This window comes from Calliphora vicina, chromosome 2 (genome assembly GCF_958450345.1).
Source record: "Calliphora vicina chromosome 2, idCalVici1.1, whole genome shotgun sequence".
Lineage (NCBI taxonomy): Eukaryota > Metazoa > Arthropoda > Insecta > Diptera > Calliphoridae > Calliphora > Calliphora vicina.
In genome coordinates this window covers 12,199,715-12,225,353 of record NC_088781.1, presented here as the reverse complement: position 1 = coordinate 12,225,353, position 25,639 = coordinate 12,199,715, and the positions used below count along the sequence as shown (strand labels likewise).

At 32.9% G+C, this 25,639-nt stretch overlaps 1 protein-coding gene across 1 annotated transcript in view; it reads left to right on the top strand.

Moving 5' to 3' along the window:
* The window catches only part of Pvf3 (PDGF- and VEGF-related factor 3), a 243,493-nt gene that overhangs the window by 183,939 nt on the left and 33,915 nt on the right, over window positions 1-25,639 (top strand). Inside the window, exons 2-3 of the mRNA XM_065501300.1 lie at window positions 15,306-15,441; window positions 20,829-21,040. Of these exons, the coding sequence (XP_065357372.1) occupies window positions 15,306-15,441; window positions 20,829-21,040 (348 nt within the window). The remainder of the gene's footprint in view (window positions 1-15,305; window positions 15,442-20,828; window positions 21,041-25,639) is intronic.

Sequence of the window (25,639 nt, the reverse complement as noted above, 5' to 3'; positions counted from 1 at the left end):
TTTTTACTAGGGAATGCTATTGAAATAAAGTGTAATACATCTTTGATTCAATTACTTTACTATAATTCAAGGCTTGAATTACACTTGCTTCCAACTTCAATTCGAGTAAAATGCTTATTGGATACTTACATATATAGATTATTTTCAAAATTCTTTAGACTTAACAAAAATTCACTCTAATTTTCCATATTTTTCATAAATCAATTTTTTCCAAAAATTTTATCTCGAATACAGGCCTGCTTCCAGACATATACAATACAGTTTTGGAATCTACTAGTCCCAGGCAATTTCCACTTTGGCGGTAACCTCATTAATGTCTTCTCTAAATTACCGAAAATTTCACTTGAAATTTTCATATTTTTCATAAATTTTTGGTGAAAAATCAATTTTTTTCTCGAATACAGACGTGGTTCCAGACGTATACGATATAGTTTTGGAATCTACTAGTCCCAGGCTACTGAAACTCTGGCGGTGACCTCAGTCATGTCTTCTCTAAATTTCCGAACATTTAACTTGAAATTTTCATATTTTTCATAAATTTTTGGTGAGAAACCAATTTTTTCAAACAATTTTATCTCGAATACAGGCCTGGTTCCAGACATATACAATATAGTTTTAGAATCTACTTGTCCCAGGTTACTCTCGCTCTGGTGGTGATCCGATTCATGTCTTCTCTAAATTTCCGAAAATTTCACTTGAAATTTTCATATTTTTCATAAATTTTTGGTGAAAAATCAATTTGTTCAAAAATGTTTATCTCGAATACAGGCCTGGTTCCAGACATATACAATACAGTTTTGGAATCTACTTGTCCCAGGCTACTGCCACTCTGGCGGTAACCTCATTAATGTCTTCTCTAAATTTCCAAAAATTTCACTTGAAATTTTCATATTTTTCATAAATTTTTAATGAAAAACCAAATTTTCAAAAAATATTATCTCGAAGACATGGCTGGTTCCAGACGTATACGATATAGTTTTGGAATCTACTAGTCCCAGGCTACTGCCACTCTGGCGGTGACTTGATTCATGTATTCTCTAAATTTCCAAAAATGTCACTCGAAATTTTCATACATTTTTGGTGAAAAACCAATTTATTTTTAAATACTATCTCGAATACAAGCCTGGTTTTAGACATATACAATATAGTTTTGGAATCTACTAGTCCCAGGCTACTGCCACTCTGGCGGTGACCTTATTCATGTCTTCTCTAAATTTCCGAAAAATTTTCATATTTTTCATAAATTTTTGGTGAAAAATCTATTTTTTCAAAAAATATTATCTCGAATACATGGCTGGTTCCAGACATATACAATATAATTTTGGAATCTTCTAATATCAGGCTAATTCTACTTTCGCGGTGACCCGATGTTTGTCTCCTCTAAATTCCAAAAAATTTAATATTTCCATATTTTTCATTAAATTTTTGGTGAAAAATAATTTTTTATATTTTTTATTGATTTGTTTCCATAAAATTCAGTAATATTATAATAATTATTGAAAAAATCTATTTCTACCGATTAAAAAACTAGTTTAACAGTGATTGGGACGTATTTATCTTTACATCCTTAAATTTTTGTGGGCCCTCCTATTATACATCTATGTAAAAGGATAATATATATGAGATTTAGGAAAAACAAACGAATGTTTTAAACAGCCTTTGGTATTTTAGTTGGATTATAAAGTTACTGTTGTTTATTTAGTATATTTTTTTGTTGCTTTTATGAAGGACTAACAAAAACAAGGACAAAGACATGAGAAAAATATGTAAAAAAAAAGAAAAGATTTAATTGACTTGTAAGTCCTTTTACTTTATTGTTTCTTATAAAGACTGGTTATGATTTCTCGTTTGCTAGTAAAACTGTTGTAACGGACACATGTGACGATTTGACCAAAAGATTTATAATGCAATTAGAAGAATTCTTGGGGAACACTATGAAGGGTTTTTTTTTATAAAATGTTCATAAATTAACCGTTTGGAAATTAACAGGGCCCTTAGAACCTAATAAAATTTGAACACCCCACTGATTATAATGACTGAATTTATATTGTTACATTTTTACCTTTTAAAAACGGTGGTTTATTTCCTTTAAATTGCAAATGAAAGCGTCAAGAGTGTTTAAAATTGTTACAATTGTATATTCAAATTCACACAAAAATTTTAATTGCCACTCTTTTTAATATACACTTCAAAAACACACTGGTAATACTGTTAATGTTAACTTAAACACACAGCCCCATCTTCTAGTAAATTCAAGTATGTATTATCTATTTCTACAGTGATCACCCAGAGCTTTCAAAGCTGCTTCATAGATTAAGTTAATAATACTTGTAAACAATGCTAATAACACTATGTTATCAACATTGTTTATAAGTAGAAGTTTCTACCAATGGAAATGTTGAGAGTGCAAGCAGCTTTTAAAGCTGCTTTACAGTTAAAGTTGTCATACTTATAAACAATGTTAATAACAGCATGTTATCAACATTGTTAATAAGTAGATGTTTTTACTGATAGAATTGAGATGAAAATTTTTCAATAAAAAACAAACAAAAAACTTGGTCGACTTTCTTCAATAAGTCGGCTCTTCGATTTTTCTTTCTATTTTAATGTAATAAATATATGTTAGCAAATTACAAATTAGGGTCTACAGCTGAAAAAAGTTTACTTTTTTAAATTATTCGATTTTTTAAAAGTCAACTGTTCGACTTTTAAAAATTTTTGAAAAGTTATGTTTTCGACTTATTTCGATTTTTTGTTCTACATATTTAAATATAAAAGATACATAAGTTATATAGCTGAAAGAATTCTTCGAATTTTTACATGTTTACATGTCATCATTTGACTTTTATAAATTTTTGAAAAGTTGTCTGTTATGTTAATAACAGAGTTATGTTAATAACAGAGTTATGTTAATAACAGAGTTATGTTAATAACATAAGAAGAAATTTTTACTGATGGAAATGTTGATAAAAATGATGTATGTTGCAAGCAGACGTTACAGTCCTTTGAATTCAAATAGTGCAATTTGGTAACAATATAAAATAACTGATGTCCTCACTAGACTTTCTCTAATATATTTGCTCAAGTATTGGGAATAAGTTTTGTGGATGAGCTATTGACATTCAGCCAAATTTATTAGGGTCTTGACAAGCACAAAAGTTTTATTCGCCTGCATGGCAAAAATATTCTTTTGTTTAAAAAATTAGATTTTTTTTGTTTAAATAAATATTTCTAAATTAGTTTTAAAATATAAATTCGTATTGTTTTTAATTGAGAGTTGAAATTTAAAATTTTTTGGGACACAATTAAGATCCTTTGTACCAAGACTTCATTCTATTGTGTGTAACTAAGAGTTTGTTCAAATACAAAGGAACATTTACCAAAAAAAAAAATGTCCTGTTCAAAAAAAGCAAAAAACAAATGACATCTAAGTCATGGTCAGTTTTATTTTATTTATTGTTGTACAACATGTGCAACATGGAGCCATTATTTGTCCTGCTACATATGAGTGTTAAAGAGGGGATTGCTGGGCTGCAGATGAGGGGGACAGGGATTTGTTTTAGTAGTTTATTCATCAGAACAACATGTAGTACTTGTTTTTGTGCCAGCCATACCATCATCAATTCATTTGGGATATAAAATTTACGAGCATGAACATGAAAAGGCATTAGATTTTTCTAGTTTTTTTTTTATTATGTTTGTCCAATAGAAAAGCAAAAAAAAAAGAAAAAAGAATCCAACAAATATTAAATAAATTCAACATCTAAAAACAGATGTACTAAATAGTTGTAGATATGAACGTTTTATTTAAACCTATAAACATAGAATACAGACTCCCATTTATATTGTCACATCTACCATCTACACATAAATATTTATGTTTTAAAATGTGCTCCAGTTTTCAAACTAAATAAATAATTTTAGAAATTTATTATTTAATTGCAAATTGTTGTTATTTATTGTTAAACGAATTTATTAAAATAAAACTATTGTATTTCTTTCTAAATTACTTGAATTTATTGTTTAATTGAGGTTTAGATTTTATTATTATTATTGACTGTGTCTGTTTGTATTTCAAATAAAATATAATCGTACAAATTGCCACCTTTTTGAGTAAATATGAAAATGATTACTTTTTTATTATCTATTCTATTTACTTTTGTTGTTCTTCTTACTTTTGAAACATTTTAATCTGATGAGCAAATCTTTGGTTTTTATGTTTATTTATTTTATAGCAAGAAATGTCATCTCTTTTCACACTAGAGATAATAATTCAAGATTTTTAAGCAGCAGGTGGTTGGAAAAAATGATCTTTAATAAAATACATATCAGAAATGTGGACAGGCAAATATGTAGCAAAAAAGAATCTCTTTACTAGACAAAGCAGTTTTACTAAAAAGAGTCCAAAGGTTCAAATTCACTGTACAAATATTTATATTATTTCGAGCAAATGATTAATTGATATAACGTGATTTTGAATAACTGTGATCTTTCTAAATTGAAGGGAGAGTAAATATCGATTTTATTAGTTCCAAAAATTTATATGGATAAAATAATTTTTAGCCAAAATTCGTATTGAAAATCAATAAAAACGTTTAAATATTTATATTGAATCTCACCGACTGTGTGTTTAAATCACTCTAATATCCAAAATACGAATTCTAAATAAATTAGTTTTCACCATCATGTTTATCAGTGACCTATCATGTTTGGTATTGAAAATCAGCAAAATCCGTTTGAGATCATGGAAATGGTAACTTTTGCTAGGATGAGGGCAACATTTCTAAAAAGAAACTTATTTAAAGAACAGCTAATATAATTAATAAGAAAATACTATAGCGTATAAATTAAATTTAAATTAACTATTTTGTGCTTTGGGAAGAGAAAAAATAGTTCGAGTTATCGAAAAGTTTTAAATTTTTTAACAACAATTGCTAATTTCTTTGGTGATAAAACCTAAAATAAAAATCTTTAAGTAGATTCTACAAATATTTAAAACAGACAGTGCTTTAAGCTTTTCAAAAAATGTTGACCCTTAAATTAAAATAATAAATATTCTTATGCACACATGTGTTCGCTGGTAAATACGAGTATTGTATCATGTATCTTATGAAAATGCATACAATTGATGCATATATAAAGCTGCATTAGGATGGTCCCCAAATACAAGTCGATGATTCTTTCTAATCTTGAAATCTAAATTATTTTAAGATATTATTTGTAAAAGGGTTCTAAAACTAGAACAATTGATTACGTTCCCCAAAAAAAGTCTAAGAGCCGACTGACTGGAAAAAAAGTCGAAAATGATTTTGTTTATTTTTAATAAAAAAATGTTTTTCTCATTATTAAATTAAGCAACCACGTATTTTTACAAAAAAAAATTAAAAAAGTCGAAAAGACAACTTTTCAAAAATGTAGAATAGACGAAAAGTTGACATTTAAAAATTCGAAGAATATAAAAAAGTCGACTTATTCTTTCAGCTATAGAATCTATTAATTTTTTAAATTAAAATAGAAAAAAAGTCGAAACAACGACTTCAAAAATTTAAAAAAGTCGAGCACTTGACTTTTACAAATTGACTTTTTCAGCTTTATAATTAACTTGTAAACGGTTTTAAAAAATTCGTTTTCTCATCAATAAACTCTGGATAACATGTATTTATGACACTAAAATTAAAAAAAAATTGTAAACCCGACTCACTGAAAAAAAGTCGAAAAAGTTTTTTACTGATTTTTTACTCAAAAATTGTTTTTCTTGTTAATAAATCCAACAACCATGAATTTTACATAAAAATATGAAAAAAGTCGAAAAGACAACTTTTCAAAAATGTATAAAAGTCGAATTGTAGACTTTTAAATAATCTAATAGAACCCTAAATTGTAAACGGTTGTTATGTATTATATTTATAGAAACATTTTAAAAAATACATAACATTATAAAAAAAAGTCGAAATAATGACTTTTCAAAAAATTTATAAAAGTCGAAAGATCAACTTTTAAAAAATTCAAAGGTCAACTTTTAAAAAACTGAAAAGTCGACTTTTTATTTGAGATTAGAACCCTAATTTGTAAATGGTTCTTTATTTGAATGTAAAGACGAAAAGTTTAATTTTTAAGTTTCGTTCAAAAGAATCTTTATTTTTCTTTGATGTCAACAAGTGATAATTTCTTTTGTTTATTTTTATTGAAACTAATTTTTTCTCACTAATAAATCCAGCTACCATGGATTTTTACATAAAAATATGACAAAAGTCTTAAAGACGTCTTTTAAAAAATGTATAAAAAATTTATTAAAAGTCGTAAATATTATTTTTCAAAAATTGTTTAAGTCCAAAAGTTGACTTTTAGAAGATCTAATAATGTAAAATTAGAAATTTTATAGAACCATATCTTGTTAACGTTTTTTTAAGTTTTATTTTTATTGTAACATCAAAAATTTTAAAAGTCGAAAGATCGACTTTCAAACAAATTCAAAGGTCGACTGTTATTTCAGATATAGAACCCTTATTTGTACATGGTTTTGTTCTACGTGTAGGTGTTTGTGTGCTGGATGTAATGATTTAATTTTTAAGGTTCGTTCCAAAGAATCGAAATGACGATTTTCAAAGAATTATAAAAAAGTCGAAAGATCGACGTTTTAAAAAAATCAAGGGTCGCTTTAAAAATTCGTAAAAAGTCGACTTTTTTCAGATATAGAACGCTAATTTGAAAATGGTATTGTTCTAATTGTAGCTGAATCGTTAACATATTTGATGTTCTGAACTTTTGACAATTTTTTTTGGGCCTATCTACTGTTAATTCATATATGTTCTCTTCTACATAGCATGTGCATGTTTTTGTTCGCAATGCAATAACAAGGATTTATCTGTGGATAAGTTCAGGGTTATTTCAGCTTCAGTACCACCAGCAGCAGCAGCATCATTGTTTTTCATACTGTTTTATACGGTACAACCCAACATAAACATGTTTTCTATCTGTACAAAGAAACTCTTTGGGGTCTTCTCTATAAATGTACAAGTTTGACTGCATGTGAATTTGTCGGCAGTGATGGGACTTATGCCCCAAATGTACCATATTTGGTACTAAGAAAAGAGCATATATAAGGTTTTGAATTAATTTTATATCAGTTTCGATTTAATATGTGAGATTTTCTCATATAGAATATAAAACCCTTCCCAAAACTAGTTTATCTGATGCCTCTGGAAAAAAGTCCCACTTTTTTGATAAACAGTTTTGGTACTAATTATGATATTTTCGTACGTACTCTTTAAAATGCCACCACTATTTATATAAAGTCCTGTATGTACGCTTGTTTAAATATAACTTTCAAAAACATTTTAGAATTTACTTTATTATTATTATGTTTTCGCAAAAAGCATCAGGGAAACAAAGCATGTCCTTTTGTAATTTAAAGCTAAAGTTTCCATTCTATAACAGGTAAATGGATTAAATTGTTGTTTATTTATTTTTCTTATTTTCAAAACAAATATTCAACAGCCATTTACAAGAATTTAAAGTGACATTAGACTTTAGATTGTCACTTGGTAATATTTGCAGCAAGAAACGCTGTGTATTATTTAAATGGTTGATTTAAAGATAATAAAAACATTGCTCTACAAAAAATTATAGTAATAAAGTGAGCTAATAAACAGACAATTTAAATAAAGTTCTTATTTTGGATAAATTTAATATAAATTTTGCATTTATTTTTAATTAGTTGTTCTATTTATAACAGCTAAATATGTTTAAGTTATAAGATATTCTGTATCATATTAAATGATTAATGCTGACATTTTCCTTTTGCTTTTAATTTCTTGTTTAAGTTCACATTTAATGGTTATAAACTACTAAGATGAATTGTACGAAAGGAAACATGTGTCTTCACATCTTCTCAGCTCATGAATTATTGCCGGAATAGTTTCACACATCCATAACGTTACGATAAACATTAGGGTGGCTTCTAAGTAAATTAAATATGGATTCATTATAACCTTCACACTTCATTTGAGACTACATAAAGTATTCGGCATAATTATAGATTTCAGGGTTAATTTAGCGATGTCCAACGCACGGACAGGTTTCGAAGACATCAAATAACAGATAACGAAATCATATGTAGCATCAATATATCATCTAATCTTTAGTATTTTGATATTAAAAATCAACAAAACCCCTCGACAATCCTAAATGGTTTACCCTTGAACTAAAAATGCTCAAATCTGTCAAAAAAACTTTCTGAATTGTCTCTGTTAAAAGAATTACGTTCCATAAGTGGTCGAGAAATCAGCAAAAGCCGGTTTAGAAAACCTAGTCTTTCGGTTCTAGTGCAAACTTTTTATATTGGCTTCTAAATGTTACGTCTAAGTAAACAAAAATTATTTATCGGCGTCACCTAGTTTCGAGTAATCGTGACTATAGTCCTGACTATAGTCGAGTCTATAGTCCTGACTATAGTCGAGTCTATAGTCCTGACTATAGTCGAGTCTATAGTCCTGACTATAGTCGAGTCTATAGTTCTGACTATAGTCGAGTCTATAGTTCTGACTATAGTCGAGTCTATAGTCCTGACTATAGTCCTGACTATAGTCGAGTCTATAGTCGAGTCTATAGTCCTGACTATTGTCGAGTCTATAGTCGAGTCTATAGTCGAGTCTATAGTCGAGTCTATAGTCGAGTCTATAGTCGAGTCTATAGTCGAGTCTATAGTCGAGTCTATAGTCGAGTCTATAGTCGAGTCTATAGTCGAGTCTATAGTCGAGTCTATAGTCCTGACTATAGTCGAGTCTATAGTCCTGACTATAGTCGAGTCTATAGTCCTGACTATAGTCGAGTCTATAGTCCTGACTATAGTCGAGTCTATAGTCCTGACTATAGTCGAGTCTATAGTCCTGACTATAGTCGAGTCTATAGTCCTGACTATAGTCGAGTCTATAGTCCTGACTATAGTCGAGTCTATAGTCCTACCTATAGTCGAGTCTATAGTCCTACCTATAGTCGAGTCTATAGTCCTACCTATAGTCGAGTCTATAGTCCTACCTATAGTCGAGTCTATAGTCCTACCTATAGTCGAGTCTATAGTCCTGACTATAGTCGAGTCTATAGTCCTACCTATAGTCGAGTCTATAGTCCTGACTATAGTCGAGTCTATAGTCCTGACTATAGTCGAGTCTATAGTCCTGACTATAGTCGAGTCTATAGTCCTACCTATAGTCGAGTCTATAGTCCTACCTATAGTCGAGTCTATAGTCCTACCTATAGTCGAGTCTATAGTCCTACCTATAGTCGAGTCTATAGTCCTGACTATAGTCGAGTCTATAGTCCTACCTATAGTCGAGTCTATAGTCCTACCTATAGTCGAGTCTATAGTCCTACCTATAGTCGAGTCTATAGTCCTGACTATAGTCGAGTCTATAGTCCTACCTATAGTCGAGTCTATAGTCCTGACTATAGTCGAGTCTATAGTCCTACCTATAGTCGAGTCTATAGTCCTACCTATAGTCGAGTCTATAGTCCTACCTATAGTCGAGTCTATAGTCCTACCTATAGTCGAGTCTATAGTCCTACCTATAGTCGAGTCTATAGTCCTACCTATAGTCGAGTCTATAGTCCTACCTATAGTCGAGTCTATAGTCCTGACTATAGTCGAGTCTATAGTCCTACCTATAGTCGAGTCTATAGTCCTGACTATAGTCGAGTCTATAGTCCTGACTATAGTCGAGTCTATAGTCCTGACTATAGTCGAGTCTATAGTCCTGACTATAGTCGAGTCTATAGTCCTACCTATAGTCGAGTCTATAGTCCTACCTATAGTCGAGTCTATAGTCCTGACTATAGTCGAGTCTATAGTCCTACCTATAGTCGAGTCTATAGTCCTACCTATAGTCGAGTCTATAGTCCTACCTATAGTCGAGTCTATAGTCCTACCTATAGTCGAGTCTATAGTCCTACCTATAGTCGAGTCTATAGTCCTACCTATAGTCGAGTCTATAGTCCTGACTATAGTCGAGTCTATAGTCCTACCTATAGTCGAGTCTATAGTCCTGACTATAGTCGAGTCTATAGTCCTGACTATAGTCGAGTCTATAGTCCTGACTATAGTCGAGTCTATAGTCCTACCTATAGTCGAGTCTATAGTCCTACCTATAGTCGAGTCTATAGTCCTGACTATAGTCGAGTCTATAGTCCTACCTATAGTCGAGTCTATAGTCCTGACTATAGTCGAGTCTATAGTCCTGACTATAGTCGAGTCTATAGTCCTGACTATAGTCGAGTCTATAGTCCTACCTATAGTCGAGTCTATAGTCCTACCTATAGTCGAGTCTATAGTCCTGACTATAGTCGAGTCTATAGTCCTACCTATAGTCGAGTCTATAGTCCTACCTATAGTCGAGTCTATAGTCCTGACTATAGTCGAGTCTATAGTCCTACCTATAGTCGAGTCTATAGTCCTACCTATAGTCGAGTCTATAGTCCTGACTATAGTCGAGTCTATAGTCCTACCTATAGTCGAGTCTATAGTCCTACCTATAGTCGAGTCTATAGTCCTACCTATAGTCGAGTCTATAGTCCTACCTATAGTCGAGTCTATAGTCCTACCTATAGTCGAGTCTATAGTCCTACCTATAGTCGAGTCTATAGTCCTACCTATAGTCGAGTCTATAGTCCTGACTATAGTCGAGTCTATAGTCCTACCTATAGTCGAGTCTATAGTCCTACCTATAGTCGAGTCTATAGTCCTACCTATAGTTGAGTCTAAAGTCCTGACTATAGTCGAGTCTATAGTCTTGACTATAGTTGAGTCTAAAGTCCTGACTATAGTTGAGTCTATAGTCCTGACTATAGTCGAGTCTATAGTCCTGACTATAGTTGAGTCAATAGTCCTGACTATAGTTGAATCAATAGTCCTGACTATAGTCAAGTCTATAGTCCTGAAAATAGTTGAGTATATAGACCTGACTAGAGTCTACTCCTGACTATAGTTTAGTCCTGACTATTGTCTAAATTTGATACTATTTTTGTCTATGTGAGAGGGTGGGTGAGATGATTTCATCGTAGGCGTCAAATCTCTTTCCGCCGAGCCAGTGCTTCAGATTTGGAAAGAAGAAATAGTCACTCGTGTCTAAGTCTAGTGACTAGGGAGAAAAAAGATGGAGTATTTCGCAGCCTAATCCATGGATTATTGGCATAAAAACTGAACTACTCTTTTGTGCACCCGATTGTGAGCAAATGCTGCTCTAAAAGAGTCAAGGCCATATTGAAGCGAAAGAAATATCCAATCACGAAACCAATTTTGTAACGTTCCCCTTCCCTTTAGGGAGCAACATGATTTATTTGGTCCACCCTAGTATATGTATGTAGATCTAAAATACTTGTGTGTGTTGGAAGTTAATTAAATTGTTAGAAATTCTCTTTATGCATCAAATTTATGTTCGTATGTGAATACATTTACAAATATGCAAGTTATTAGCAGAATCATATTTATGTTTGATATGCGTATTCTTGGAAAAATAAAACACAAACAGCAGTTAGTAGCTAATTAGCAACAAATATAATACAAATAAATTACTACCAATCACACCTATTAAGTCACGCTACATTTGTTTAATATATAGTAATTAATCAGGCAAAAATTACGACTCACAGGTCTGCTGTCGTCGAAAGTTCTTTGCTTAGGGGAAAAACTTTAATTTAAAAGAGATGTCGCTGGGTTTAAACTCTTTGGTAGAGTGAGGCTCCTAACATTTTAGAGCGATTATCCAATTGGCTTGCGAACGTTGTAACAAAATTGTCTAACATCGTAAAGATGTTGTACTAATTCTATTGTCTGTTCCGGCCTGGTTACGGAGGAAATTGAGTGTTTCAAAATATGAAGCAAAATCGTAAACAGAAAGTTCTTGCAGACTTTTTCGGTACAATATTTATTTCTAGTTACGTTTACATGAAAATTTTAATAACATTCAGGAATGCCAGCATATCAGTATCAGCTGATTATTAACCGACATGTTAGAGCACAGAAATTTGTTTGCCATTTACCATTATAATTGACCATTTGCTGATATTATCCTGCTGACATTTGACTAAAAGTTTATAGACATGCTTCCATTGGAAATATACTTCTTAAAATCCAAAGTTTATTTATTATTTGTTGCCCTCAGCTGTTTATATTATACACCTGGGTATAAAATTCGTTTGCTTATTTGTGTATTAAATAATATATGAATCCTGCATGTTAATGTCTTTATGTATAAATGTACATATATGCAAAATAATTTCACAAAAAGGATATTAAGAAAATTGCAAAAGGATTTTCAAAGTATGTTTGTAGTATTTTATTCAAGGTATTTACTCTAAACCAAATTGTAATGTATAGAAAATGGTTTCATTTAAAATATTAATATGAATTATAAATGTCTTAATGTTTATGGATGGTTGTACGTATGTATAAAAGCAATAGGAAGTTTTTAAAACATTAGGACAGCCCAATTATTAAGGAGCTAAACAATTTTCCTGACTATAGTTGCGTCTCTAGTCCTGACTATAGACGAGTCTATAATGAAGATTTTAGTCGGGTGTTTATTCCTGACTATAGTACTGACTATAGTTCTGACTATAGTCGAGTATATAGTCCTGACTAGAGTCTATAGTCCTGACTATAGTCGAGTCTATAGTCCTGACTATAGTCGAGTCTATAGTCCTGACTATAGTCGAGTCTATAGGCCTGACTATAGTCGAGTCTATAGCCCTGACTATAGTCGAGTCTATAGTCCTGACTATAGTCGAGTCTATAGTCCTGACTATAGTCGAGTCTAAAGGAACACTAGATTAGGCCTATAGACTCGACTATAGTCAGGACTGCAGACTCGACTATAGTCAGGAGTGATACAGGTCTGACTATACTCGAGTCTATAGTCCTGTCTATATCGAGTCTATAGTCCTGACTATAGTCGAGTCTGCAGTCCTGACTATAGTCGAGTCTATAGGCCTAATCTAGTGTTCTTTTATAACAAATATTTACAATTAGAAAATCTTGAAAAGCAGAACCCTTTGTCTTTAGTCCCAGCTCGTTAAAGGCAAATACTAGACTAAGAAATTTTCAAAACTTTCATTTGAGTTGGTTTAATCTTTTCTGGGACCTTCCTTCTTTATATAAATGCTTGCTTGCAATCATGTGTTTCATGTAGAAAATTATGATGATAAATGATTTTTGGGCATTTTTGTGTCTAACAAACACTATTGAGCTTCATTTGCCATGATGATTTTTCGTTTTCTTTTTCCTATTGTCTACAACACATTCAAAGAAAATAACACCATAAGAGGATTAAAATGTTTCTTTGGGAGTTGGTGTAGGTTAAAAAGAAATATTTGTAAATATAAATTTGAACAAGTGACAAACTTATTAAATATTTAATAAATTATATTACCAGGAAGAGATAATAAAAAAATTAAAACTCATATGTAAATATAAATGCATATAAATACAAACATGTAAGCCCTGCAGTTCGGAGGGGACTAGTTATGATCAGAAAGGTTTATATTCTATAGTTTCAGTAAAATATTTCGGTTTTAAAAGTTACTCAGGAGAAGTCCACTTTGATATTAATAGTTAGTAAAGTATTTGACCACTTGCCACTTTACTGTCTCCATGTAATCAAGAGTGGGGTAAATTTTCTTCTTATGTTTTCTAAGTGAAATGAAATGGTGTCTTAGGGCAAGTTATCTTACAGGAAGTGCTAACAGTAAGAGATAGCTTGCCACCACTAGATCAATTGGGTTTATACTCAGTCGTAAGTGTCTAAATAACAAAAGCAGGTGGTCGATCGGTGGTGGTGGTTTGCAAATTAGAGGTGTTGGCTGGTTAAAAGTTTTAACCTAAAATTGACTTATGTTTCTCCACATACAAAACAGTTTTAAATACATATTTGCAAGAAGCTAAATTAAAAATAGCTTTAAGCTGTCAAATAGATAAACGAGCTGTCGCCTCTTAGACGAATCAAGTTATTTATGCTTTGTTTTTTTCGCTTTTATTTTTATTTTTGTTGTTTCCAAACGACAACCATTTCCATTAAAAGCCTTCAAACTTACAGCTAGTCCGTCTGTCCGTCCACCCAGTTGTCTGGCGAATGTATGATATAAACAACTTAGCATTAGTATTGTATTAGAAAATCCTGTTAAAATGACAAATATATGTGAATCAATAATGTTGCATGCAGCAGCAGCAGCATGCAAGTCTGTCCGTTCGTTACTGCTATTAGTATGTACCAGTATAATTTTATGTAGGAGCCAATAACAGAGACATTTTTTTTTTGTTTGAAAACATTATGACTTGACACATAAAAGGCTCAATTTACAATCTGTTATCGGTTGCAGTGCAGCAGGAGCTGTCCAACTAATCAACAGATGAGGGTAAAAAAATATGAGTGCAATGACAATGAATAAAAAGCGAAAGCCAAAACTAACAATGCAATTGAAATCGGATTTATTTATGTTGATTTTTAAAATATTGCTAAATTTTAAACAAAATATAAAGGAATTTAGAGCAAACCCTTTTTAAGAAAAATTAGCAACAAACTTGAACAGCTTTTATAAATATCTCAAAATCTTTTTCACATTCGAAAGGCTCCAATTTGAGCTTCTCTTGGGCCTTATAGTTTTAAATTTAACATTCTGAAAGCTTCTCTATCACTGTTAAAAGTTTCGTTTAGATATAAACGGTAGTTGAAAAGTTCTCAATACATAAACTTCACACTGCCTACAGCCCCACTGTGAAATAATCAAATTCAAAACAAGAAGCGTTAGCCAAAAGGTATTTTCATGGCAAGTTCATACCTGTAAATCTACTATAGCAAAATAAAGCTAGCAAAGAATATTAATGCAAATACAATCACAAAAACACCTGTTTTATAACTGAGTTATAAACCATTTATTGTACAAGCGAACTAAACAAATCATACAAAATAATATATGTAAGCGTTAAAATTGCCCGAGGTTATTAAATTTAATAAATAAAATAATCAAAATGAAAATCTGAGGGTGTATGGCATGGCATGCTACATGCATCCCATAATTTAAAAAAAAAAAAAAACTGAATTGAAACGTGCCAGTGTTTAAGAAAGTAAAAGTGTCAAGGAAGTTATGACATGCATGCTAATGCGTCAACATGAAATCTACTTTCAAAATGAAATGTAACAGTAATCGACAATAAAAACAACAAAAAAATATATGAAAACAGCTTATGAAATCTTATAAAATTGAATTTTCTGGAACCGTTTTTTTGTTAAATTAATTTTATTTTTGTTTTCTTTTAGGATGAAGGTGACAACATTTATTCACGCTCGTATGTACCTGGCACAGTGACACGCAAGAAGGAGGAAGAATTGGGTTCACCTACGGCGATTTTGGAATCGAGACGGCAGTATGCTTTGCAACAGCGTCAAAATAAAGGTAAATTTATTGATGGCATCTAGTTCATTATACAGTTTGTACTATAATGATTCAGACTATAGACAAGTGAACTCTTTAGAAGAGTTTGTGGTCCAGACAATAATTCGGAGTGTTTTTAAATCTGAAATATTCTATAGCCAATAGAGTCTATATCTAATCCTAACTATATACCCGACTATAGCCTTAGTATAGACTAAACAACAGTCCTGACTATAGACTCGACCATAGTCCTGACTGTAGACTCGACCATAGTCCTTACTGTAGACTCGAAAATAGTCCTGACTATAGACTTGACAATAGTCCTGACTATAGACTTGACAATAGCCCTGACTAAAGACTAGAATATAGTCCTGACTATAGACTCGACTATAGTCCTGGCTATAGACTCGACTATAGTCCTGACTATAGACTCGACTATAGTTCTGACTATAGACTCGACTATAGTTCTGACTATAGACTCGACTATAGTTCTGACTATAGACTCGACTATAGTTCTGACTATAGACTCGACTATAGTTCTGACTATAGACTCGACTATAGTCCTGACTATAGACTCGACTATAGTCCTGACTATAGACTCGACTATAGTCCTGACTATAGACTCGACTATAGTCCTGACTATAGACTCGACTATAGTCCTGACTATAGACTCGACTATAGTCCTGACTATAGACTCGACTATAGTCCTGACTATAGACTCGACTATAGTCCTGACTATAGACTCGACTATAGTCCTGACTATAGACTCGACTATAGTCCTGACTATAGACTCGACTATAGTCCTGACTATAGACTCGACTATAGTCCTGACTATAGACTCGACTATAGTCCTGACTATAGACTCGACTATAGTCCTGACTATAGACTCGACTATAGTCCCGACTATAGACTCGACTATAGTCCTGACTATAGACTCGACTATAGTCCTGACTATAGACTCGACTATAGTCCTGACTATAGACTCGACTATAGTCCTGACTATAGACTCGACTATAGTCCTGACTATAGACTCGACTATAGTCCTGACTATAGACTCGACTATAGTCCTGACTATAGACTCGACTATTGTCCTGACTATAGACTCGACTATAGTCCTGACTATAGACTCGACTATAGTCCTGACTATAGACTCGACTATAGTCCTGACGATAGACTCGACTATAGTCCTGACGATAGACTCGACTATAGTCCTGACTATAGACTCGAATATAGTCCCGACTATAGACTCGAATATAGTCCCGACTATGGTCCTGACTAAAGACTCGACAGTAGTCCTGACTATAGACTCGACTATGGTCGTGTTAATAACCTGGTCAGTTCTATAGTTTGGACTATAGTCAAGTTTATAGGCAGCTCAAATTACTGTTTATTGACGGGACTATAGCCGAGTCTATTGTCTGGACTATGGTTATAGTATAGTCACTGCTATATAGTTATAGTTGAGAGTATAGTCATATTAACTTCTCTATATTTTTGTAGTTGGATTTACTAATATAATAATGTTCTTAAGTGTTTTTATTTTTGTAGCACCCTAAACATACATTTAATATATTTTTACCTTTAGTTTAAAGTAATTTTCTAAAATGTTTTGTTTTTAGCTTTAATTGAGCTAGATTTGTATATTTTTTATCGCAAAATGACTGGCTCCTTTTTGTATCTCCAGAATGAAGGCAAAATGAAAAAAATAAATCTCCACAATCTAAATACCGTTTAAATTCCAACGTTAAATGTACCATTTGCTGTTGACTGTTATTTGATCCTACCAAAAAGGTTGTCATTTAGTTGTTTTCTTTGTTTTAGCCTTGTTTTTTGTTATGTTTTTTGTCGCTCCGTTCCGTTCTTTGTCGTTACTGTTGGCATTTGTCGAAGTGCTAAATTGTTTTCTGGGTGTTTGGCTTGAAAAGAGTAAAATAAACACACACCATGCACTTACATGTGTAGACGTTTATGCTAACATGGTTGGAAAAGTCTGTGGACTTACATTTCTACATAACATTACAGATAGCATAACATTTTATGTAGAAAATTAAAGATAGCATGAAATTTTCTATGGAAAATTGCAGATGGCTTAAAATTTTCTGTATAAAATTACGGATAGCAGACATTTTCTATATAAAATTACACTATAGTCGAGTCTATAGTTACGACTAGTCTATAGTCAGGACTATAATCGAATCTATTGTCAAGACCATAGTCGAGTCTATGGTCCTGACTATAGTCGAGTCTATAATCAGGACTATAGTCGAGTTTATAGTCAGGACTATAGTCGAGTCTATAATCAGGACTATAGTCGAGTCATTAGTCACGAATATAGTTGAGTCTATAGTCAGGATAGTAGTCGAGTCTATAATCAGGATAGAGTCGGGTCTATAGTCAGAATACTAGTCAGGAGTAGTCAGGACTATAGTCGAGTCTATAGTCAGGACAATAGTCGAGTCTATAATCAGGACTATAGTCGAGTCTATAATCAGGAGTAGTCAGGACTATAGTTGAGTCTATAGTCAGGTCAGTAGTCGAGTCTATAGTCAGGACAATAGTCGAGTCTATAATCAGGACTATAGTCGAGTCTATAATCAGGATAGTAGTCAGGAGTAGTCAGGACTATAGTCGAGTCTATAGTCAGGACTATAGTCGAGACTATAATCAGGATAGAGTCGGGTCTATAGTCAGCACAATAGTCGAGTCTATAATCAGGACTATAGTCGAGTCTATAATCAGGACTATAGTCGAGTATGTAATCAGGACAATAGTCGAGTCTATAATCAGGACAATAGTCGTGTCTATAGTCAGGACAATAGTCGAGTCTATAATCAGGACTATAGTCGAGTCTATAGTCAGCACAATAGTCGAGTCTATAATCAGGACTATAGTCGAGACTATAATCAGGACAATAGTCGAGTCTATAATCAGGACAATAGTCGAGTCTATAGTCAGCAAAATAGTCGAGTCTATAGTCAGGACAATAGTCGAGTCTATAGTCAGGACAATAGTCGAGTCTATAGTCAGGGCAATAGTCGAGTCTATAATCAGGACTATAGTCGAGTCTATAATTAGGATAGTAGTCGAGTCTATAATCAGGACTATAGTCGAGACTATAATCAGGATAGTAGTCGAATCTATAGTCAGGACAATAGTCGAGTCTATAATCAGGACTATAGTCGAGTCTATAGTCAGGACTATAGTCGAGTCTATAATCAGGACAATAGTCGAGTCTATAGTCAGCAAAATAGTCGAGTCTATAGTCAGGACAATAGTCGAGTCTATAGTCAGGACAATAGTCGAGTCTATAATCAGGACTATAGTCGAGTCTATAATCAGGATAGTAGTCAGGAGTAGTCAGGACTATATTCGAGTCTATAGTCAGGACTATAGTCGAGACTATAGTCAGGACTATAGTCGAGACTATAGTCAGGACTATAGGCGAGACTATAGTCAGGACTATAGTCGAGACTATAATCAGGGTAGAGTCGGGTCTATAGTCAGCACAATAGTCGAGTCTATAATCAGGTCTATAGTCGAGTCTATAATCAGGACTATAGTCGAGTCTGTAATCAGGTCGAGACTATAATCAGGATAGTAGTCGAGTCTATAGTCAGGACAATAGTCGAGTCTATAATCAGGACTATAGTCGAGTCTATAGTCAGGACAATAGTCGAGTCTATAGTCAGGACAATAGTCGAGTCTATAGTCAGCACAATAGTCGAGTCTATAGTCAGGACAATAGTCGAGTCTATAATCAGGACTATAGTCGAGACTATAATCAGGATAGTAGTCGAGTCTATAGTCCGGACTATATTCGAGACTATAATCAGGATAGAGTCGGGTCTATAGTCAGCACAATAGTCGAGTCTATAATCAGGGCTATAGTCGAGACTATAATCAGGATAGTAGTCGAGTCTATAGTCAGGATAATAGTCGAGTCTATAATCAGGACTATAGTCGAGTCTATAATCAGGATAGTAGTCAGGAGTAGTCAGGACTATAGTCGAGTCTATAATCAGGACTATAGTCGAGACTATAATCAGGATAGAGTCGGGTCTATAGTCAGCACAATAGTCGAGTCTGTAATCAGGACAATAGTCGAGTCTATAATCAGGACTATAGTCGAGACTATAATCAGGATAGTAGTCGAGTCTATAGTCAGGACAATAGTCGAGTCTATAATCAGGACTATAGTCGAGTCTATAGTCAGGACAATAGTCGAGTCTATAGTCAGGACAATAGTCGAGTCTATAGTCAGCACAATAGTCGAGTCTATAGTCAGGACAATAGTCGAGTCTATAATCAGGACTATAGTCGAGACTATAATCAGGATAGTAGTCGAGTCTATAGTCCGGACTATATTCGAGACTATAATCAGGATAGAGTCGGGTCTATAGTCAGCACAATAGTCGAGTCTATAATCAGGACTATAGTCGAGACTATAATCAGGATAGTAGTCGAGTCTATAGTCAGGATAATAGTCGAGTCTATAATCAGGACTATAGTCGAGTCTATAATCAGGATAGTAGTCAGGAGTAGTCAGGACTATAGTCGAGTCTATAATCAGGACTATAGTCGAGACTATAATCAGGATAGAGTCGGGTCTATAGTCAGCACAATAGTCGAGTCTGTAATCAGGACAATAGTCGAGTCTATAATCAGGACTATAGTCGAGACTATAATCAGGACTATAGTCGAATCTACAGTCAGGACTATAGTCGAGTTATTTCTATTCCTAAAAAACTTGTTCTATGGAGAGCTCAGAGACTTTTCAATCCAAGTTGTTTGTATGTATTTACAAATAAAGTTAACACTACATGACGACAACATGCTGGCATGTTTTCGACATACGTACATTTTAAGAACTATTTTTGTTGATTATTTTTTTTTTTCTTTATAAAGTGGAGGTAGTTCATACGACACAAATCGTAAATATTGCATAAGTGAAGACAAAAAAAAAAAAGCAGCAAAAAGCAAATGTTGCAACTATCAATAAACTAAAAGTAGTCGTAAGTAAATGTACACAAAACAGTGTTAACTGCAGTAGGTGGACATTTAAAAAATGTTGTCCTTTAGAAGAATTTTACCAGGTCTTTACTGTTCTGTTGCAAACACCTACACTTTGGAGTGCAATATATTCAGTTTTATTTTCCGGTTTTTGTTTCATGGTATAAAAGAAGAAGGGACATTGTGTAACACCTTTTTTGGATTACGTCCTTTTGGTTGATGTTATTGCTGGCAGTTTTGTTTTTTTCATTACTTTTTTTTCTCCTTTACAAACCAAAATCCTCTTGAGTGCAATGTATTTTTGTTTTTTTAATATTTGCTTTTTACTCTAGCAGTTGTTGCTGTTGTAGTATATTGTTGCCATTTTTCATCATCATCTTACTTTTGTTTATTTTCAGCTTTGGCCAGTGCCCATCATCGTCGTATTGTTACTGAAGGTTCCTGCCGTTTGCCACAGCCAAGAGTGGAGCGCATACGCAGAGACTCTTGGAAAATTTATACCCCCCATTGTACGATTTTACATCGTTGTGCTGACGATGCCGGCTGTTGTCCCAGTGAACGTCAAACCTGTGCCCCCAAACGCACCAAAAATGTGGATTTATACTTTTTTGTAAGTAGAATTTTGTTTGTTGTTTTTCTTTCTTTCTTTATTATTATTTAATTTTGGTTGTTTTATTAAGCAAATTTATTTACCTTTTTTCTGCAACAAAAGTTTCGATTTTGTTGCTGTCTTATATTACAGTTTTTGCTATAGTTTTTGGCCAAAGTTTGTTTGAGAAAATAGTTTTCGTTTTCGTTGTTGTTTTGTAGTTTTTCTGTTTTACCTTCTAAATGACTTGTAATGAGGTCAACTGTTCTCAACTGTATGTTGCTGTTGCTTTGGCGATTGTTGCAGGATTGTTGCTGTTGCTCTTGTATTGTGTTCAATTGAGTTGTTGTAGGTACTTGTACTTCAACTTCTACTTGCACATGTACTTGTATTGTAAGTACATTTGATTACATTTGAATTTATTTTGGGGTTTCCTTTTACACTGATTGTTACAAATTAAAGGTTTTTTTCTCCTTGATTTGCTGTTTTTTTTTTGTTGGCTATTTCTTTTCTTGATTGTCAGTTTGGCTTGTTAAGCAAGCAAATGGACTCTTGAGATAAAAAAAAACTATCAATTTGTAGTCTGTCGATACAGTAGTAGTGGGGCTGACTGTTATTGCAAAAGTTAATTTAAGTTTAGGAATTAAGTTTTGTTGCAATTAGTGCTACAAATTCTTGAAGTTTCGTTATTTAAGCAAACACTTATTAATTTTTGGGCATAAGTAATAACGGGGTTTACATAATCGAATGATTGTTGTCTATTTTTTACTTTTAATTAATTAAAAAAAAATTGAGTTACGTACAATTTTGTACAGAAAATAAGCAATAGTAAACAACTTTCTATAGAAAGTTGGAAATAGCAAGAAATTTTCTATACAAAATTGGAAATAAGAGAAATTATCTATAGAATGTCAGAATATCGAGAAGTTTCAAATAGAAAATTAGCAATAGGAAGAAATTTTCTACAGACAATTACAAATAGCAAGAAATTTTCAATATAAAATTAGCAATAACAAGAATAGTCCTGACTATAGTCGAGTCTATAGTCCTGACTATAGTCGAGTCTATAGTCCTGACTATAGTCGAGTCTATAGTCCTGACTATAGTCGAGTCTATAGTCCTGACTATAGTCGAGTCTATAGTCCTGACTATAGTCGAGTCTATAGTCCTGACTATAGTCGAGTCTATAGTCCTGACTATAGTCGAGTCTATAGTCCTGACTATAGTCGAGTCTATAGTCCTGACTATAGTCGAGTCTATAGTCCTGACTATAGTCGAGTCTATAGTCCTGACTATAGTTGAGTCTATAGTCCTGACTATAGTCGAGTCTATAGTCCTGACTATAGTCGAGTCTATAGTCCTGACTATAGTCGAGTCTATAGTCCTGACTATAGTCGAGTCTATAGTCCTGACTATAGTCGAGTCTATAGTCCTGACTATAGTGGAGTCTTTAGTCCTGACTATAGTCGAGTCTATAGTCCAGACTATAGTCGAGTCTATAGTCCAGACTATAGTCGAGTCTATAGTCCTGACTATAGTCGAGTCTATAGTCCTGACTATAGTCGAGTCTATAGTCCTGACTATAGTCGAGTCTATAGTCCTGACTATAGTCGACTCTATAGTCCTGACTATAGTCGAGTCTATAGTCCTGACTATAGTCGAGTCTATATTCCTGACTATAGTCGAGTCTATATTCCTGACTATAGTCGAGTCTATAGTCCTGACTATAGTCGAGTCTATAGTCTAGTCTACAGTCCTGACTATAGTCGAGTCTATAGTCCTGACTATAGTCGAGTCTATAGTCCTGACTATAGTCGAGTCTATAGTCCTGACTATAGTCATGTCTATAGTCCTGACTATAGTAATGTCTATAGTCCTGACTATAGTCATGTCTATAGTCCTGACTATAGTCATGTCTATAGTCTAGTCTACAGTCCTGATTATAGTCTAGTCTATAGTAATGACTATAGTCGAGTCTATAGTCCTGACTGGTCCTAACGAGTCTATAGTCATGACTATAGTCCTGACTATAGTCGTGAATACAGTCGAGTCTATAATCCTATAGTTCTGAATATAGTACATTTTCGACTATATTGACAATAGTCGATCGAACTTAAGGACTATTTTTAAATAATTCCTTTATTTTAACACAAATCATAGATTAAATACTTGCTTTTCAAGAACCATTTATTTCTAACCCCTATGAAATTTGACTACCGTTGTAAATCTCTTTTTTCCATCTAAAATTAAATATAAAACGAATAAAACAATCTCAGCTTTTAAAAAACTGTTTAAATTTAGCATTGTTAAATTCAAAAACACAATCGCACTTAATGTCAATATCATTGTAATTCGATTACATTGAATGGATGCATTTGGTTGTCGTTACAGACATGCAATTTCAGCTTGTAAACGAGCAAAAAAAAAAAAAAAGTAAAAAGAATTGTGAAACAAATTGACGCTGCGATGGCAAAGGATTCGTTGATTTTTTTGTCATTTTTATTGCGTTTTTTTTTTTTTGTTGTTGCTGTGAATGAATGAATGCATGTCATGCATTATTGTGCATTGCTAGTGAGGATTTCATTCAAAACACATACAAAATATACAATGTGTTTGAGAGAGATTGCCGGATTGTAAAACACGTACAACTGCGAGTGCATAAAAGAAACAAGTGCAAAATTATGCACAGTTGACAGATATTGGCACTAGACTGGTCCTACTATAGGAGAGCTTCAAAATATATTAGATATTCTCGAGTATAAATTACATAGATCTAGTGGCCATAACATATAAAGTTTAAAATATCAGCAAAACCTAATCAACGGATTCTCAGTAGCCGAATCTGTCTTACTGATATTTGTGTGAAAAGCGATGATCCAATCGGGAATGTAAATAATTCCTACAAACCGTTCTTTTTCAGAATCTATTGGAAATTTACTTCCTTAAGTTTGAACCAACCTAATCTCTTGACGCTGATACTTGGTATCATATGTATTAGTTGTAAGTCTTTGTCGTATCAATATAAAATTGAGAAATCATTTGCACTTATACTTTTAGATTTATTTCTACTCCCACTCCTGCATATAACTACAATACAAGTGCATTGGGACTCTTCTTTCTTTATTTAGTTAGTTTTGTGGCTGGGCTCCCCTTTAGTTTTCACAGCTTTCGATGTCAATGGATTTGTTGTGCTCAAAATAAAATCCTGACAAATGTCTACATGCTTGAAGTGTTAAACCGAATAAACCGATTCGGTGGATAAATAGACTTTGTTACAACCAACGAATGTCATTATTAAAGTAAAAACTAAAGAATTGTATGTGTTAATTTTTGTGGAAGCAGCTCGTAGATGAACTGTCTGTCATACAGTGGGTTGGAAGGGAAAATAAAAAAGATAATAGAAATATTTGGTTTTAAAATATGGTTCACATTTTAAATTCTATGCAGACGTTTTTTTTAAATTTTTAAGTAAAATTATAATTTTTTTTAGATTTTTCTCCACATAATTAATGATAACTCAAAAAGGGTTCATCCGATGTTATTAAAATAAGATTAGAAAAGTTGAGGTTTAAATAGGCTTTAATTCGTTTATATACTACATTTCAATTGGCTCAGTTGTTTCTGAGTTATAATACGAATTGAAACAAAAACAAGTAAGAAAGTATGGTCGGTCAAGCCCGACCATATAATACCCTACACTAAGTAAAAGAGCAAAAACATTTTTCTTTTAAAATTTCAATAATTTATATTTTTGAGTGATTTTCGGAAGTGGGCCTTATATGGGAGCTATGACCAATTATAGACCGTTCACCATGAAATTAAGTCGTGTGATTTATGTCTATATGAAAGTTTACTGTGTTGAATTTTGTGAGTATATCAAAATTTCTAAGTGATTTATACACGTTAAAGTGATTTTCGGAAGTGGGTCTATATGGGAGCTATAACTAATTATGGACCGATCGTAACAAAATTTGGTGACATGAATTTCGTATATATAAAACTTATTTGGAGCGCAATTTGTGGAGATACATTTATAAATTAAACATTTATGACCGATAAAGTCCAATTTCGGAAGGACATTTGTATGGGGGCTAGGTGAAATAATGGACCGATTTCAGCCAGTTTCAATAGGCTTGGTTCTTGGGCCGAAAAAATAATATGTACCAAATTTGATCGAAATATCTTCCAAATTGCGACCTGTACTCTGCGCACAAGGTTTACATGGACAGCCAACCAGACGGACGGACATCGTTTAATCGACTCAGAAAGTGATTCTAAGTCGCCCGGTATACTTTAAGGTGGGCGTTAGACTAATATTTTTGGGCGTTACAAACATCTGCGCAAATGCATAATACCCTCCCCACTATGGTGGTGTAGGGTATAAATATATATTTTTATGTGAAAATAGCAAATTTTTTTTGTTTTTAAAAAATCATGAAAAATTGAAAACGACAGAAATTGTTCAGATTTATTACTTTATGGCAAAGCCTCATATAATATGTACAAAATAAGATATCGGTCATAAATATCGATTGATTCTTTTCAAATTTATTCACAATTAAGTGAATTCGATCATTTTCACTAAATTTTAGTTTTTTCTTTGATATACATACAATTGAG